Here is a 20,058-nt window from a genome sequence, read left to right as displayed (position 1 = left end):
AGAGATTCGGGTTAATGCTATTGGCAAAAGAAATTTCAAAATAGCCTAATACAGACTCTATCCTGTGGTTCCTGGTGTTCATGCATTTAAGATTTATAATGAAGAAGAGCAAAGGTGAGGAGAAAATGAGTGCAGGAAGTGGAATGGGCCTACATCCTGTGTTCTAGGAGATAAACAAAATGGACTAAAGGGAGTGGTGACCTCAGGGCAAGATCCCATCCAGCTGAGTTTCCAACTTGTGAAAAGGAATTAAAGAAAAGCTTAGAGACTAGTGTGGTGGTGGATACCTTTAATTTTATCATTCGGAAGGCAGAGGCTGGTGGATCTCTGAGTTTGAGGCCAGCCTGGTCTACTGAGCAAGTTCAAGGACGGCCAAGCTTGGACAGTGAAGGAGACCATTAAATTGGACAGTGAAGGTGACCATTAAAAACAGAAAGCTGATGAAGTTATAATTGAATAAGGGGGCATGATCAAGCCCCAGTAAGCAGCAGGAATTGGCAGCTTTGACAACATGGTTCTTGCTTTAGAGTTAAGGACAGAAGAAACAGGTTATGGAATTTGCCTTCATGACTAAGGAAAGCCATTAAGGTTAGGCACATGTCAGAGGTGTCCCTGAATGGAGGCCAGAGACGTCATTTTGTGAAGCTGTTTAGTTGAAGCCTAAATTGTCTTGGAGACTACAAAATGTTGGAGAAGCCAGAGCTATAGGATACCTGCCAAGGAAAGCAGCTAACAGGGAGTGGAACCTTCCTGAGAAAAAGAGTGTATTGTAGTCAACAAAGATGAAAGGAACTGGAGGTCTGCAAAGTGCTTTGACACCCAGACATGGAGATGCAGAGTTTGAAGTTTACCCAGCTGGTTTTTGGTTTTGCTTTAGTCCAGTATTCCTTGACTATGCTCCCTTTTCTATGTTTAGGAACAGTAATGTACATCCTGTGCCATCATATGTTGGAAGTATGAGATCTGGTTTTTCATTTTGATTTTATAGGGGATTACAGTTAAGAGACTGCATGAGTCTCAGAAGAGACTTTGATCTTTGGACTTAAAAACACTGTTGAGACTGTTATAGACTTTGGAGACTTAGGAAGCTGGACTAAATGTATTTTGCATGATAATATTGTTGTCACAAGCTTATAGGGGGCAGGGGCTGGAATGTGGAGTTTGAATGTAATTAGCCCCCCAAAACTCATAGAGAGTTGCACAGTTAGGAGGTGTAGCTTCGTCAGAGTAGGTATGGCCTTGTTGGAAGAAATGTGCTACTGTGGGGGTAGGCTTTGAGTTCAAGCCACTCCCAGTGCTTCAGTTCACTTTCAGGTTAGCTCCATCTGCATAACCATGTCTGCCTGTCCACCACCATGCTCTACCATGATAATGCACTAAACCTCTGAAACTGTAAGCTACTCCATTAAATGTTTTTCTTTATAAGAGTTGCCATGGTCATGGTTTTTCTTCAGAACAACAGAAACCCAAAATGTTTTAACACTTTTTAGCTGTATAACCTTGAACAACTTATTTAACCTGAATCTCTTTAAATATCTGCAAGCTAAAGATAATATGCCTAACTGAGAAAATGTATGTGTAAATCAGAATATGCATTAGAAATTTTGTAGGGCTAAAAGTATGGATTTTTCAATACGTGATACAAACAGAAAAAAGATCTGCATGATTTACAAAGCTAATACAATGAAAAGTACTAAATAATTATCATAAGGCAAACTGTTTACAAACAGTGAGTCCCTGAGAGGAATTCCACCTTTAATTTGTGATAGAATTAACTATATGATTGATGGAAACCATTAAGAACATTCCTAGAGCAAACATACAACAAAAACTGTCGAGTACTTCTTACAATTAGGACATTACAATGAATGCAGAGTGCCCAAAGTTGAAAAACAGGCAATTCTAGCTAAAAGTTATAAATGAATATAAAGAATATGCTATTCATGTAAATAATGATGAAAAATGGCACAAGAGAATTAACCATTCACAAAAGTAGCATAAGCAATATAAGAAAACTTAGAAAGGAAGAACAATAATTGGGGAGGTAAGGAGTGATGTCATTTAGATCACTGTCCCTCAGCCTCCAAAATATAAAGTCCATGGGTCTACTTCCTAGTAACCAGGTCCCCAAGCCAGGAGCTCCTTCCACAGGCCTCAGTGCCATTACTTCTCTTGTCTGATATTTGGAGGCTCATGTTCACCTCAGACTCATGGTGACCCTCCTACCACAGCTTCCCAAATACTGGGACTAAAAGTCTTAGCCAAAATCATATTTAATAGTCCTTATTATTCCATACCTAATAATTCTAAAATACCACTGCTTAATCTTTTCTTTGTGAGATCATAATGGTTTCTGCAGCATCCTCATTTGTTCCATCCACCAGATACACAGCAGAGCATGTGATATGAAGTGATTACATCTAATCAGAGACCCACTGATTTTCAAGTAAAGTGTTACGATACTGTTATGTTCCAAGATTTTCTAAAACTAATGGTTAAAAACTTGGCTTTAAACTTTTAAGAAGAACTGGCATGAAGGTGAAAGGATAAGGGAATGTGAAACAATTCATCTAGCTTTAGAAATCTCAGGAGGCATCATGGGGCTGGAGAGATAGCTCAGTGGCTAAGAGCCTTGGCTACTCTTCCAGGAGATTGTGGTTCAATTCCCAGAACCCACAGCTCATAATCATCTATGATTACAGCTCAACAGGATCCAACTCTTTTGTATCGCCTCCACATGAATTTCACAAATACACTTGTACAAGGACATATATGGAGAGAAAACATCTATGTACATAAAGTAACAAAAAAAATCTAAAGAAACATTTATACATGTTCTCAAAGCAGAGAAACAAGACAGAAAAAAAAGATGGGTCTACATTTTGCAGGCAAAATGATTGAATTCAAAATGAACAGAGTTCATTATAATATCTATTCTTGTTCAGGACTTCTGTTAAGTCTCATAAGAAAAAAAAAATGCTCTAACTTTAAACTTTCAAGTTACTTACAATCATAAATAAACAACAGGAGGAAGAGAAATTCCATGTTAGAAATATAACTAGAGATGAAAGATAATTAGAAGTTGTTTTGCAGGGATCCTAACCATCACAGTAGCAAAGATGACTTTTACAGAAGAGACAAATGTGATTAGACAAATTTAAGAAAACAGGACTTCACAGGTTTATAGAATAAATTATGGGCAGCAAACCATGGGAGAGACATCACAAACACTGCACAAAGGCAGCAGTTTCCTTACAGACCAAATGGCAGTTTCTATCTGCTATCGCTGACTCCTTACGTTGCTTGAAAACTGTGAATAACTTTTGTATGTAATTACATCAGTAATTTGAACCATGTCTCTATATGAGATGTTACTTTTATAAAATACATTACTATCAGGTAGTTTGCATCTTTTAGGAAATTTACACAATTTATTTTTAAGAAACAAAGATAAAACATTTTAGGTGAAGTACATTTCACAAAGTTTTAATAAAAGGATGTTAAATATTCAATGAAAAGAACTATCAGGATAAAAATTTATTAACATTAACTCCAGTAAATGAATCCAGAATGATTTGAGGCAGATTGTAAACCATGCTGCCCAAGATTAAGGAGAAAACAGAATGTCACAAAATTTAAGAGCACAATATTTATAATATATAGTTATATAATTGACTTTGATTGTGAATATTATCTAGTAAAAGCTGTATAAGTTAGCTATGAGACTGTGAATTTAGCATGCATCATATATTGTGAATTTAACATGCATATTATATAGACTTCTTGTCATTACTGAGACACCATCAGAGCTTTCTTAATTCTCTTCAATGTATACTCATCATTTCTGTGACTTGTTACTGCCCATACAACTTTCCAGCTAGCCTGAAATCTTCATATGCAACTTGAACTTACCTATGGAATATCATTTCTCTAATATGCTACTTGCATTATCATTGCTTGATCAGGTGACTCTGAAGTTACTTGCAACTCTAAAACTGTCTGTCATTCCTTAGGCAACCCCATCAGGGTATTTGCTTAGAATCTTATCTATGAGAACTTGTTAACAGTTAAAAAATTATATATATGTATATATATATATATATATGTATACATGTAAATATATATATATATGTAACTACACACATACTAACACTGTAGCAGCATACACATAATACACATAGTATTATATACATGTACATATTAAATATAGTACTCAAACAGGTAGCCAATCAACTAAGAAAGACAAACAGATAAGAAATAAGACAAATGAAAAGGGAGAAATGAATTATGTACAAATGGCATAATATTATACACAGGATGGATCTAGTTTCTACCAGAAAATTCGTCAGAACTGAGAAGTTCATCATGTTAGAAGATATAAACATCAATATATAAAATCATTTTTATATAACATGATTGCCAAGAAAGAAATAATGAAATAAATTTAGTTACAAAAGCTATAACATATACTTAGCAGTAAATTTAATCAAGGAAGCAAAAGACCTTTAAAATGAAAATTATAAAGTACTGAAAGAAAGTTTAAGTATATGTAGACATACAATGAAAGGAACTCTCATAAACATGAATTATAAAAAATAAATTTTGGAATGTTCATAGTAAGTAAAGCAAATGAAGAGTAAATGAAATTCTCATGAAAATACCAGTGGGATTCTTCAGAAAACTGAAAGAATTTGCTCAACCTCTTAAGAAAGCACTCACCATCTGGGACAACCAAAACAATCTAATAGGAAGGTTAAATATGGACATATAATACTTGATTTCTAGACACAACACACAACCACAATGCACATTAACTCAAAACCTTTGCTAGTATCTTAAAACACCAGGCATGTAGTAGAGAAAAAAGAGCTAAGAAATGAGTCCATTATTCTATATAGCACTGATTCTTATCAAAGGTATCACAAACACACTGGAGAAAGAACAAGCAGCTTCTTCAATAAATGGTGCAGGGAAAGCTGAAAATGCACGTGGATATTGAATTTGACCTTGGACAATAAATAACCATGGACAATGAATAACTCAAAATGGATCAAGCATCCAAGTGTAAGTAAAGCAATCAGGAAACCACTAGACAAGAATACAGGGAGATACTCAACATTATTAAAGCTAGACTTTTTTCTTTCTTTCTTCCTTTCTTTTTTTTTTAATAACAAACACAACAAATACAATTACAGTATACTGTAAGGCCTCTGCACAGCAAATAAAATAATAACAAAGTAAAACAAGAGCCAGTATGAGGGAAAATAGTGTTAACAGATCACATGACAAAGGGTTAATACCTAATGTACATAAGAAACTCATAAAAATATCATTCATTTAATCCAACTAAAAAAAATAACTATTCTTATTTTAACTATTTCTCAAAAGAAAATGGCAACAACTATATGAAAAAAATGTTCAAAATATTAACTATGAGATAAATGTAAATTAAAACTACACATCATACCCAAGTCAAAATAGCTATTACTAAAAATTCAGGTGAGGCTATAGAAAAAATAGTACTTTCATACATCATTGGTAAAAATGGAAATGAGTATAGCTATTGTGAAAAAATATAGAAGTTACTAAAAAATTTAACTAGCTAGGCCTAGTAGTACAGGTCTATATAATCTTAGACACTTAGAAGACTGATGCAGGAGAGTTGCAAATTAAAAACCTATCTAGGTCACAATGTAAACTAAAGGCTAGCCTGGGCAACTTGGTAAGGTCACATCTCAAAAGAAAAAAAAAAAAAAGTGAAAGAGAGCTGGGGATAAACCACCACATATACAGCTCTGGGTTCAATTCCAAAGCAAAAGTATAAAACAAAAACCAAACACCTTAAAATGTATGTAGAACTATGCTATGATCTAGCTATCCCACATAAGAATGTGCGTATCCAATGGAATCTCAAGGAAAAAAAGTCAATGACAATTTCCTTTGATTACTCTGTATCTTCTCATGTCAACATAAAACAAAGCCTCTATTAAATCATACTCAATATGCTTTTTTAGAACCACCTTATTATATTTTTACTGATAATGTTCCTAAATTTAAAAGCAAAAGCCACCATAAAATGGTCAACTTAAGTGTTGGAATGAACACTGCTTTGCAGAAGACCTCAGTGCAGTACCCATATGCAAAAAGCCTACAGACAAAAAGTCAAAGCCAGGTGGTGCTGGCACAGGCCTTTAATCCCAGCACTTAGGAAGCAGAGGCAGGTGAATCTTTTGAGTTTGAGGCCAGCCTGGTCTAGAGAATGGGTTCCAGGACAGCTAGAGTCACACAGGTGGGGAGGGGAGGGGAGAAAAAAGGAAAGTCTGTCCCTGTGATTAGGTGAGATCTAATAGTAGTGGCTGAGGTAAAGGGGAAGCTAAGAAAGAGTGCAAGTTTGGTAGTGGGACTTGGGTTTTGACTTGAGTGACGGGGTAAAATTCCTAAGAAGGTTAATACAAAAACTGAAATGTTCTTATAGAAACTTTCTGTTTTCACCTTGCTAAGTTCACTATGCATACAGGATATTGAAATTGGGAAATCATGAATAACTGAAAAATTAAGATCTCCCATTGCAAACTCAAGGCTTTGGGGACAATGTTAATAATATATGGGAAGGTGAAGGAAGAAGGGAGGAAAGAAGGCCGTGGGGAAAGAGACCATAAAAGCAGGGAAATAGTCAAAGAATCACCTATCATGGTTCCCAAAGCAGTCCACATCATCTGGAGCCTAGTAAGTTCTGGAAGCCTGATTTAAGTTGAAGATCCATCATTTGTTTTTGCATGAAATATATTAACACAATTCCATAATCATTTCTCCACTTCTTACTCCAGAAATGGCTGGTCTAGGACTACTAGATCAGATGAAATCAACTTCTAGAAACAGTTAAATGGCTTGAGAATGCTGTATCATGCCAAAGGACAATGAAACAAACTTGGATTTTTCTTCCTTAAGCTATGTAAGATGACTAGACCTTTCCCTAGAAGAATTGAACCAGAAAGAATGTAAGTAGGAGCTAACCTCTAACTACAAGAGTCCTGACTGAACAGTCAACAGACACTAGAGAAAAAAAAAAAAAAAAAAACAGGAAAAAATGTAACACCATATTTGATTATCTAAATCGGTCCTTTAGTTTCATTTGTTGCTAAACTTACCTTTAAAAGAATTTTCAACAAATCCTATTTTATTTAAATTGATTAAATGGGGAAGATGGACCCCCAACTGGCTCTTACCACCAAACAAAGCTTGCAGTTGTTGGCCAAGTGAGCCAATGGGACCCTGAAACCATTGTTACTCTGTAAAAACTAACAGTAAGGCCCTATTGCTAAGAACAAAGCCTACACAACTCAATGAACATGAATAAGTCAAGTTGGAACTTACCTAGAACTTTCAACCACACAGCCTAATGCTCATGGTACTGGAAAGCACTCTGCAAGCATCCAAAAGAGAAAGGTAAACAACACCCCCAAATAAACTCTTCAATCTACAATGGCCTGCCTGCAAGATGCACTAGGGCAACAGTGGCACAAAGTTTATGGGCGTAGCCAACCAGTACCTGATTGGGTTTAAGGCCTACTCCATGATTTGTAACCCATTCTGATATTGCTCATGAGGGTAAGAACCTGAGATCACATAGGTCAGGAATCTAAGGATAAAATGAATACTGCTGTTCTGCTAATGACTACTAGTGACATTCTGATATACTCATAGGTCAGTGTTTTGCTCAGTCATCATGTGTAAAGCTTCCTCCTCTGGGCTGGAGAGATGGTTCAGTGGTTGAGAGTACTGGTTGCTCTTCCAAAGTACTGGTGTTCAATTCCCAGCACCCACATGGCAACTCACTGCTCTGTGATTCCAGTTCCAGAGGATCTGACACCCTCACAAGGACATACATTCAGGCAAAATACCAATGCACAAACTAATTGTGGACCCACAACTAGATGATATGCAGAGAGTAAGAGACACTGGAACATTCAGTTGTACTGAATTTAAAGTCTCCATCGAATTCTTCCCCTCAGGGCTCAGTGAACCCTGAAGAAAAGAAAGGGGAAGAATCAGGAACATAAGAGTCAGAGGAGATAGAGGACATTCAGAAAACAAACTAGGCTTTCTAAACACAGCAGGACTGACACACATATGAACACACAGAACTGTGGCAGCATGCACAGGTCCAGTGCTAAATGGAATCCCAGGACTGAGAGAAGTATTGGACACAAGCACTCATCCTTAACCGAAAAGCTATTTCCAACTGATAACCACTCGTAAATGAAAGAATAGTTCTCTCCAAGAGAGTCTCACTGGGGATACAAACCACTTGAAAGGGCAGGCCCATGTCCAGCAGTAGAAGGCCAACATAAGAGGAACTCAATGGCACCTTTGGAGGAGCTTTGTCACATAATATTTTGTCAGGGCATCTATTTTCCTTACAGGTCCTTTGCATACATATTATGGCTTCTTCTGGTTTTGTGTTTTCTGATTTTTTATTTCTGTATTATTTTATTATTATTCTTTGGATGCCTGTTGGTCTTCAAAGGAGAGATAGAAAGGGTATGGATTAGGATAGGAGGGAAGGTAGGAAGGACCTCAGACAAATTGGGGAGGAGAAACCATAACAAGAATATAATATGTGAAAAAAAAATCTATTTTCAATAGAAGAAAAGAAATTAAAAAGTGACTGGCTAATACATTCTCTTTCTGGTAATAAATAAATTATCAGAGAATGTAACAATGTAACAGATATGCTCTAAAAACAAAGATGAAGGTATTTTACAAACCAAAACCAGTATTTATTTATTAGCCTTCTTTCAACAGTAAATATTCCATTTTTAAGAATAAAAATCAATTATTCTCTAATTACCATGTTCAAGTTATACATATACAATATACACTAAAGAATTTAATGTCAGCATCAAGTTGAGATGTCTATGAGAAAATGAATACAAGCGAAGTTGTCAAAGGAAGACTGAAACAGAATGTTCAAGTTATAGAAGTACTTTAAATATATTCCATTAGAATGAAGTTAACATGGGTTTCTAGATGCTGAAATTCTATTAAAATGACACAAGAGTACAATCTATCAAAAACAAGAACAGGAGGGAGCTATCAGAGCCAAAATATCTCAACTTCTTGCTTGAGTCAGAAAGAAGATAAAAGAATGACTGATGAAACAGCCAAGAAAGCATAATCTACTGCTGCCTGGAAAAGAACAAGGCAAGAAGAAGCCAGGTGAAGCTACACGATCATTAACTCCAGGTTCACAAGTTTGAACCATATGTCTTGGAATACTAAAACCAACATATTCACAGTCAACTTTTCACTTATTCTTATACAACATGGAAAAAAGACACAAAGAAAACAGTAATAGTTGAGGGGTGTGTGGCTACTTTAGAAAAAGAAAATCATCTATGTGGAAAAAGAAATATCAATGAATAAAGAAAGTTCTTAGCTACTGGAGACACACTGCTTCAAAAAACCCAATACAAAATGAAAGAGATTCCAGAAGCACTTTCTTAGAACACATCCCAGACATGGAACTGGAGATACAGTGCAGCAGATAAGGTGCTTCCTGGCAAGCATGAGGCCTATGCTGTACCTGAAGATGTCCAGCATCTAGGTAAAAATCAACAACAACACAAAAATAAAATAAATAAATAAATAAATAAATAAAAACAGACACAGCAGCTTGCCTGTATCCCCAGTGCTGGGGATGCAGAAAAAAGATTATTGCTGCCATGGGAAGGTACTGTATTCTGTCCAATCAGTGACCTCCAGACCAAATCAGAAATTCTGTGTCAAAATTTAAGATAGAGAAGCCTTTGAGAAATACACCTAATATCAATCTCTGACCTACACACACACACACACACACACACACACACACACACACACACACAGAGCAAACAGCAGACAGGATTAAGAGTTCAAGTCCATTCTACTCCATCAAGGAACATCTCTTCCTTAAAAATGACAGAGACATGAAAAACATTTGGGAAAACAGAAGTTAGATAATTTCTTACCAGGCAAGAAACACAGGGGAAAAGAAACACGAAGAAAATAAAGAAGAGAAAATCATCAAACGAGTAACAAAATAGGACTTCCCAGAGCCATGCTTACACTGTTAAGTCCTCTGGCTCTGCCAATTTTTCTGTTATAGTTGACATTAAATATGTCCCTTTCAAAATAATAATAGCAATAATAATAAAGTAAAAGGCAATGGGCTATTAAATATTTATACCCCACAGTAAACACCTCTCCAGGCAAGTAGAAGAACATACCTTCTGCCAATCATCATTGACTCCATTTTGCTAGGATCAAACTATTCCTGGTCCAGTCAATATAGTCAGAGGAAGGCCCTATTGTAAATGGGCTAGACATCAGCTTGTCATTTAGACTATAAGGCTGTCATCCACCAAGGACAACTTTTAAAGAGATATCCTATTAGCAGGCAATTATACAAGAGTTACAGGAAAGTATGTGTTGATGTTCACTAAAAACTGTGGGGCAAAATACAAACATTTTCAAAGTGTAAGATTTTGAAAGGATCTGCCATTTGGAAGGCCTTAAAGAAACATTTTACTGAAATGGGGATATTGGGAAGAAAACTCAGATCTAGAAAGAAACAGCACCAAATCAGTAGAGGAAAGAAAATATATTGATCCTTAGATATGATTTTATACAAAAATGATGCTAATCTGTATCTTTTAATATGTTTTAATAAAAAACTTACAATCATAAATTACTGGTCTAAGGAAAGAAAGGTTACACTATATTTAACTAAAAAAGAATCACAGTTACACTTCAGTACTAGAATACAGAAGACAAGTCATAAATCCAAGTATTTAAAAATGGCTTCAGATACTATATTAGACTTATAGCTACCTAACAACTGAAGAGATATTATGGATTGCTATATTATGGATTGCTACAAAACAGGAAACTTGTAATCCAAACCTCATCAAGTTTATGATTCTAAGACTTTGCTACTTAATCAAACTGAATTATTTGCAAAATGGAGCTAACCCTAGACAAAATAAGCTCTCATGGTTGAAGGGAAAAAATCTATAAAAACAAAAGACAGAAGCAACACAAGAGTGTAACCTGTTAGGAATAAACAATTTAAACAAAAGTAAGCCTGGTGCTTCAATACTACATTAACTTTGAGAAGCTTAAAGTGAAGTTCTTCTGCCTAGCACAAGTTGAGACAAACTTTTGAAAATTAGAGCCTTTCTAAAGTTAGTTTTTTTTTTTTTAAACCATAATTACTCAAGTATTCATTAGGATATATGAGACCTCTACCAGAATCTTTGTACCAGGGTTTTGCAAATGGATTTAACTTTAAAAGCTTAGCTATACAATTTCTTTCATTAAAGTAATATATTTCTGATATTGACGCCTTTAAAATATCCTATAGTAAAAATTAATATTTTTACACAGGAAAAGAAGGAACTATTTAGTCCCAGACAACTTGATAACATCTCTTTCAACTATAGTTATAATTACCATGTATGAAATTCCAAAGCAGAAGTTGTCAAGATTTAACATTAGCATTAATTTATGTCATAATTGACGGTTACTATCAAGATAATGGCAAAGCATCCATTTCTCCAAAGACAGCATGGAGAGAAAGGGGATTTCGTCTTAATTACTACTAATCTGTTCACTTTTAATTAAACTGATTAGTAATTTATTATCAATCCCTTTCCTGGATGGCTGTTATTATCACAGGATTTCTTCAAAGTTACCACATTTGTGATTTTTAAGCAACCCAATTATTTTTAGTGCAAGATCCACCATTTTGCAATATTGATTTATACTGGAATGTTAATATCCAGTTTCAGTGTATTCTGAAAAGTAAATGTGAAAATCTACATTCTAGTTTTACATCTCCAAGTGAACAATGTTAGCTGCACCATTCTGGAGAGACATCTATTGAGAGCAAAAGTCTTTTCCTTTGTCCTTGTGTCCTTGTTTGGCAATCATAGTAGTTACAATGAGCATGCAGTTTCTGCAGAGTTTCCACTTGATATGCTGTCGAACTAAATATCAAGCTGCAAAACAACAGTTCCCTGTGCTTCTTTGTAAGATAAAAAGTTCTGACATACAAAATAGAAACTGTTTCAATTAAACTACTTCAAATTTACTTAGGCATCTTGTTGTTTTCTTAATCAAAACTGTTAATCAATATAGAGCTTTGATTAATATCATATATTTGGGATTAGGAATTTTCATTACAAAACTTGGGAAAGGGCTGAACTTCTCAACAGAGTGAAGAAATGTAATGGTACAGGAAAAAAAGGAACCATTTTTTCTTTCTCTTGTAAAAATATTGAGAAATACAGTGTACACACTGACTTAAGTTCCCCATCAGTATGCCTTACATGAACTGATGATGTATAGTAGTTGAACAAACATTTGTATTTAGGAAGAATACTGAACCACTCTCAAGTAATTGGTTATCCATGAGAATGCAATAGTGATTGCTCAACATAATCTCCTTCAGCATTCACTAAGTGTAGTATCAACTAGATAGATAAGCTCACATTTTTCTCCAAAATATTTTGTACTAAAACTATTCATGAATGAATGATGGACAACAAAAAACATCAGCCATGTTCTTTGCCTGTTTTTTGTCTTACTCCTGCAACTAGGAAGTGTAATCCAATAAAGAAATAGGATTCATTCATCTATTTGTTTAGCAGGGATTCAAAATGAAATCTGTTCTAAGAAAAAAAAAAAAAAAAAGGTTCAATGCTTTTGTTTTTAATACCCTAAAGAAAAAGAAGTATTATTTGACAATTGGGCTGGGGAGATGGCTACACAGTTAAAAATGCTGGTAACTGACAACAATATGGAAGTTTTCAACCATCTATAACTCTAGTTTCGGGAAATCTAATTCTGTTTTCTGTCCTCTGTAGGTACCAGGTATGCACATGGAATACATGCATATATGCAGGCAAAACACACATACACATAAAATAAAAAGAATTGAAAAATATCATATGACAAGCTTAAACACACACATATATACCCAAATTCTTATTTTTCCACAATCTAATATAAAGATATACTAACATTTTTGTTGTTGTTGTTACCTTCTCACCAAAAGATAAAATATCCTTTCAAAGAATTAGCTGGGCTATAAACAGTTGCAAAGTATTTAATACTAAAAAACTCAATAAATGAAAGTTACAAGTTCAAAAAAGGCTAGTAGGTCACTCTGCATACCTTAACGAGTTTCAATAGTTCATAGAGATCTTCAACTTCATCACCTTCACATGAGGTATATATTCTTCCTGTCACCAAGCTCCTTCCTTTTATGGTTCTGCGGTATAGGGGAAGAGCCATCGCTTCTGCATACAGGTCAATGGCATGGTGACCCACTGTCTGATACATGTAGCTATCCAGCTCATCTGACTCCACTGTAAGAGTTAAACAGAAATAATTAGTAATACAAAGCAAACACAAATAAACTTTAAAAAGTAACTTTTACCACTTGCAGAGTAACACCAAGCTTAAAAACTTAGCATACCTCCCTGCAATTATAAGTAAAATATTATATAAGCTTTTGCCCATAGCTAAATTTAGTTAATTTCAGCTCTAATCATCTGTGTTTCTAATTATTAACAGGATTACATTTATACTTTTAATATTATGTGCAACACTTAAAGATAAGAGTAATGTATCCAATAAATTTTTAATTAGTTTTTCAGTTAGAAATTATATTACATAAATTTACTCAGATCATTCAGGTTATTCAAAAATCACTTAGACATTTAATAAAAACTTTTCCTAAATAAATATCTGCTGAGTAAATGATACATATTTGGCAAAAAAATAAATAGATATGCTTGGTATGTTTTACAATCAATACATCAACAAAATATATACAATGTAAATCAAATATTTGTTATAGCAGTTACCAATATATTGGGAAACATGATAATTAAAACAAATCCATGCTATAATCACCAGTTGTCTCAAGAACACACATATCATTACGGGCAAAGCATTTACTACAGCATTATTTGTAATAGAGTAAGAGCTATATTATAGTCATACAATAAAATGATATGCAGTCTTGGATGCACTTTCTAAACTGTACTCTCCAGACTACAAATCTCATAAGATGTTAATATTTAAAATGGGAGAAAGGATTATACATCAAATATGTTCTAAAAGTATGTAGCTAAATAAGTCTAAGTAGATGAGTATGTTGAAAGTTTTCATAGACTAACAAACATACTTTCAGTTCCTCCAATAAGAAGACTGAGTATGAAATTCTCAAAGTGAGTCCCATGCCATTTACATTTCATACACAGAAGACTGAGGAAAAGATATTGAGATGAATAGTTAGTGCCACTGAAACTGTTCACAATATGTTAAGTTACAAAATAACAGACTACATATGTACATGTATGTTTTCAAATGTGGAAACAGTCTATTCAGTAATCAGTATTATCATCATATGCCATCTCAGTTTGGCTTATCAGATGTCTGAGCCCCACAGCTGCCTGGTTTCCTACAAAACAATACTCATACATTATTGTAAGTCTACTCCTCACCCCAGTATGAAACAGAGATTTAGTCAAATCACTCTAAAACTTTTCACTTTTCCATCCAACCAAGTTAGAGTGAATCTTTAATGTATTTTTACTAAAGGATATGATTCAAATCGATTTATCCCACGAAAGGAGCTTCATAGCAAGAAACATCCTGAAATCAGTACAACTACTAAACATTGTAATGGCTTCAAAACCCAATATATGTTTGTTAGGGCTCCACAAAGTCCTTACCACAACAACCTACACAGCAGCAACTGGTGTGAGAGCAAACAAAACCAAAGGCTCCCCGTTGCCTAAAGCACTTCAATTAACATACCACAAAGGCTCCTACTACAGACTTCAAGAGATGCTCTGTAAATTTTATGACAAAATGTACATTATCCTCATTGATGGGAATGAATTCTTTCCAGAGTACATACTGAAAACCTATACTGTGAAAAGATGATAGGTTGTGAATACATTAGACCAAGCTTTGCTCTCCAATGGAGCCATGCATTCCTTTCAGAGCATTTAAAGAGGGAAAAAAAAAAAATCATTCAGTGACTCATTCAACAGTTCCAACATCCTGCTGATGTTAAGTCAATATTACCAAATCCTGTCCATTGTTGACCCACAACAATCTATTCTCTTCTACACCAATTATACAGAGTAAGTTGATATTCCCAGCTTTTTAATTCATAATATTCTAATTGCATTTACCATTGAATTTTTCATCACTAACAATATTCTAATAAAATTCTCCATTCTATAAGTATAATTTAAAAGATAAACTTGCTTGTCATTTTACTGTCCTGTCAGCAAAATGAACACATGAACGACTATACAATAATGATCTTTTACACAACAAATAACTCAGGATGAAAGCTGGATACAAGACAAATTCAAGGGATGGAAATTACTTCATATATACTACATATCCTTAAACTCTTTTAGTACTGAGACCTAAAGACAGATTAAAAAGACTCACTTGCCCAACCTGATGCAAGGGATGGATGAGGTCTCCCCTTCAGTAACAGTGTAGTCTCTAAGGGGGTTTTGCTGCACACCATCACAACAAAAGTTGCACAACAGTCCTATCACTTTCAAAGAACTAGAAAGTCCTACTCAAAAACAAACAAACAAACAAACAAAAAACCTTACCTCTGAAAACCTAGGTCACTCATCACCAAGCACAGCCTTAAATCTAAAGTAGAAATTGATCCTCAAGTCCTTTGTAAACTTGTTTCCTTTCTACCTATAAAATACTCCCAATTTCCATCTTTCCACAACACTTCCAGAATTATTCAAATACCCACTGGAAGAGGCTAGTAAGTTGATTACTCACTGGTCCACCAAAAAGCACCTACCATAGGTGCAGAGTTTCCAAGAGCTGAAGAGTATTCATAGGAGAGCCTAAGACATTACATCTCCTCTCAAGAGGCTCAGAATCTATTGGAGTACAAAGGGAAGACTTACTTGCTTCACTACATCTAAGAGAGCTAAGGGCATCTTTCCAATGGTGTGGCATTCATATATTGTAAACTAAGAATCAATGAGGCATCAGACTATTTCTTACCAATCTACAATAATGGAACTAAGTCGCAGCTATTTAGTGAGTTGCCAAAAAAAAAAAAAAAAAAAAAAAAAAAAAAGTCATACACTTACCTTGGTTTTCATCTGGTCTTAAATTTGCTAAAGCAACAATGTGATGCCCTGCAGCAATGCACTGCATCATGTTGTAACAGCTGTCCTTCCCACCACTAAAAAACAAGTCAGGGGAGAGAAGGGCATGAACATCAGGCTCCGGATCACCATTAAACACAGAATCACTGAACATCAAAATCGATCACATTATAACTTTGCTTTTCAGACTCCATGAGGGATGATTTCACAACTACAGTATAATAAGACACATTTGTGAACAGGAAGAAAACTGAGCACATTAATCAAAATTTCTAAGGCTGCTACTTCTTGGAACTTACAAAATTACATGAACTTCTATACTACAATATAGAAGTTCTAAACAAGGTATATTTGTGACAGTAGTTTTATGTAAAATAATATGTAAAATAGTTTGCATGTATTAAATTACTCAAAATGATATCCTGGCTAAATGCTTATTCTATCTAGGCCTTGGATGAATGTCCTTAATTAAAAACAAAAACAAAAACAAAAAAAAAAAAAAAAAAAAAAAAAAAAAAAAAAACTAGGGTACAGAGATGGTTCAGTGGTTAAGAGCACTGGAAACTCTTCCTGAAGACCTGGCTTCAATCCCAGCACTCACATGGATGCTTACAGTGGTCTTTAAGTCCAGTTCTAGGGATCCAATATCATTGTGGCCTCCATAAGCACCAGAACAGCAAGTGTTGTGCAAATATACATGCATGCAACACACCCAAAAACATAAAGTTAAACATCATTTAATGTGTTCCACTTACAGGAAACCTCACTTTGGCTACCAATACCCATCAAAGGATGATACTAAAAATCTCAATCCAAACTGCATAACAGACTTTGATATTCTTGATTCTAAATTCTACACAGTGAAAATCCAAATGCTGACAGACCTCCATCGTCAAGCATTAACATAATCAGTGCTTTGGCAATCACTGCCAAAGTTGTAGGACTCCTCCTCCAGAGGAAGAGAATGCAAAAGAGCATATTAGAAAGCCCAGGGTCCTGAATGTGGGTGACAGTTGGTGGGGCTTGCATAGCTTATGGGGCCACTGGCAGTGGAACCAGTATTTATCCTTAGTGCACAAACTGGCTTTTTGGAGCCCATTCCCTATGGAGGGATACCTTGTTCAGCCTAGATACAGGAGGAGGGCCTCAATCATGCCCCAAATGATGTGACAGATTTTGATGATCCCTCATGGGAGGCCTCACCCCCTTTGAGGAGTGGAGGGGGGGTGATGATGGGGACAGGGAGAGGGCACTGGGATTGGTATGTAAAATAAGATTGTTTTAAATTTTTAAAAAAAGGTCTAGGGTCCTTCTTTTCACATGTGTTCCATGACTTTCTTTTTCAGATCCTATAACTGTGTTTCAGATCCTATAACTGTGTTTCCCTTAAACAAGAAACAAACAACAAATAAAATTATATAATATATTAAAGATTCAAGGGTGAACATCCACAATCATTACTTAGCTTTGTGCTTTAAAATATGTCAAGCCTTTAAACAGGGTTTCAAAGTATTTCCCAAGCAGTGTTCTGTAGAACATGGGGCATTCAAAGAACAAGTAGCTTTCAAGGACAAAGAACCTAATGAATGCTGACAACTCTCCTCTCCTCTTAGAACTCCATAAGTATCTAAGTACGGTCAGTCCCTCTGTCAACCCTCCATAGCAGTAGGTTTCACATCTATGAATTCAGACAATTGTAATAAAGGAAATATTTCAGGGGACGACACTTGTACTGAACATGTACATTTTTATAAAAATTAATTCAGTAAGAGGTACAATGTAACAGTTGTTAACATTGCATTTTATTATACAGGTGTCATGTCATCTTAAGATAGATTAAAACTTATGGTGGGGGGGATCAATATAGGTTCTATCTATCATTTTATACAGAGGACTTTGTAACTGAAGATATGGCCTGGTGGTCCTGAAAGCACCCATAAATACCTGAGCACACTGTCACCTGATCAGTCCTGCAGAACAGATTTTTGCTTTCCAAATCTAGGAACAAGCTAAGGCACAATGCATTTGGTCTTATATGTCCCACATACACTTAAAATTCCTGACTAGATAGTCTTCAAGCTTACATTCAACAGTGAAATTCTGTGAGCTACTTAAGCACTCGATCTAATAATATACAAGAATGTGTTTCATTTTGTCCTGAAATATACTTCATACCCAATCAATTGTTGTACACATTCACATACACACATACATGTACACAATGCAAATAGACTTATCACAATGAAGCTTAAATGTATATTTAGTGTTATACATAATTATATAGAATATGGATTCCTAATATACAGTACACACAAACAGCTCTATTTCCTAATGTACAGTTCTTTCAAACAGCACTTCATTAGGGAACAGGCCATACTGACCTTTTCTCCTTACCAGTTTCACTTGTTCTACCACTCAGTTGTGACCTAAATTCCTGGCCTACTTTTAACTTTTATCTCCCTTCACCAAATAATCCTAATGGTTAAAACTTCATTATTCCCTTTATGGGAATACATTACAGTGGCATTGCAATAAAATTTCCTTTAAAAGGCTTGGAATTAACAGAACTGGCATTTTTCTGTCACTACAGCTTATCAAGAGTCTTACAAAACATTGTCAATTAGCATCAGTTACCTAGGGGTATTAAACACAAACATTTATGTATGCTTCATTGTGCTAACCAAAAAAAGACTGAAGCGACATAATGGAACTTACACTTTACTTAGGTCTAAATCTCAAGAAACGAAATATTTAAACATGTCTCTAGCATTGCTGGTATTTCTGTAATCATTTTCAGGTACAGAAACTGAAACAGATCCGGTGTGTTTTGTTTATGAGCTACAATATCCTAACTTCTAAGTAAGTTACTATGGATTTGAAACCACTTTTGGATTATGACTTAGGTAGCCCAAGGTCAATAAGGCAAATTCCTTTTTATTCAATGCAAGTTCAATCACATCTAGCTTGATGTGCACAGCTTCAACTCCATGCAGAGGGCATCTACCAGTAGGTGTCACAGTGCAGGTGTTTAACACGTATGGGCAAAGCAACCTCAAGCCATTTGGGGATCCTAAGGCTATCCCTGGCAAGCTAGGGGTGTGGGATGTGAGATGAGTGAGGTAGATTTCAGGAGAGGTCAGGCCAGGGATAGCCCGAGAAAGATCTCCAAGACTAAAGGGAACTATACAGGATGAGAAACTGGAAACAAGTAAGTGGAATTAACAGCGGCTCTTGGGAGAGTCCACAGGGATTAGAGTCCAACAGGTGTGATGAGCATGCGCCCACGGCTGAGGACTCAGCACTCCGTGCTGCTCGGCTTTGCCACGGGAGCCAGAGAGGAAGCACACGTGCCTGGGCCCAGTGAGCCCGAGCTGCGGATCGCCCCGCCTCTTCCGGTGGCCGGGGCGCCGGTCCGCCCACGCGGCCTCCCCCAGAAGCCGTTCCCGAGGCGCCCACAGCGGCCGCGTCAGGACCCAGCCTTGCCCGGAAGGAGGGAGATGGGCCCGCTCCTCTTTACCTGATCAGCCCCGCGACCCTCATGCTGGGTGCAGTGCGCGTGCGTGCGGCAGCGGCGGACGGCAGACCACGGCAGGCCCGTAGCGGACCCACTGACGCGCGCGGGTCCTCGGGCGGGTGTCTGCTGCGCTGCCTGTCCGCGACCATCCCGACTCCCCTTCAGCACCTTGATGAACTCCCGGGCGCACAGTCTCAGCACCTATTACCTGCTGCATGAATATACTGGCCCAGGGCAGGGGGTGAGGGGTAGGAGTTCGGGGGGGGGGTGCGGAGTTTAGGCACAACTTAACCACCTAAGTATGGGCAGTGAAGTTGCCAGGGGAAG

The 20,058-nt window shown here is 36.2% G+C and overlaps 1 protein-coding gene across 1 annotated transcript in view; it reads right to left on the bottom strand.

The window, feature by feature from the left end:
- Nucleotides 1-19,840, bottom strand: part of Dph6 (diphthamine biosynthesis 6) — a 111,306-nt gene extending 91,466 nt beyond the window's left edge. Inside the window, exons 1-3 of the mRNA XM_051183772.1 lie at nucleotides 19,735-19,840; nucleotides 16,200-16,294; nucleotides 13,219-13,412 (exon numbers count right to left, since the gene is read on the bottom strand). Coding sequence (XP_051039729.1) covers nucleotides 13,219-13,412; nucleotides 16,200-16,294; nucleotides 19,735-19,757 — 312 coding nt within the window. The 5' untranslated portion in view covers nucleotides 19,758-19,840. The remainder of the gene's footprint in view (nucleotides 1-13,218; nucleotides 13,413-16,199; nucleotides 16,295-19,734) is intronic.
- Between the last annotated feature and the right edge of the window lie 218 nt (nucleotides 19,841-20,058).

The sequence above is a fragment of the Phodopus roborovskii genome, unplaced genomic scaffold, assembly GCF_943737965.1.
Source record: "Phodopus roborovskii unplaced genomic scaffold, PHOROB, whole genome shotgun sequence".
NCBI classification, from domain to species: domain Eukaryota; kingdom Metazoa; phylum Chordata; class Mammalia; order Rodentia; family Cricetidae; genus Phodopus; species Phodopus roborovskii.
The sequence above is the reverse complement of the archived record's forward strand: the minus strand, read 5'-3'. Positions and strand labels throughout refer to the sequence as shown.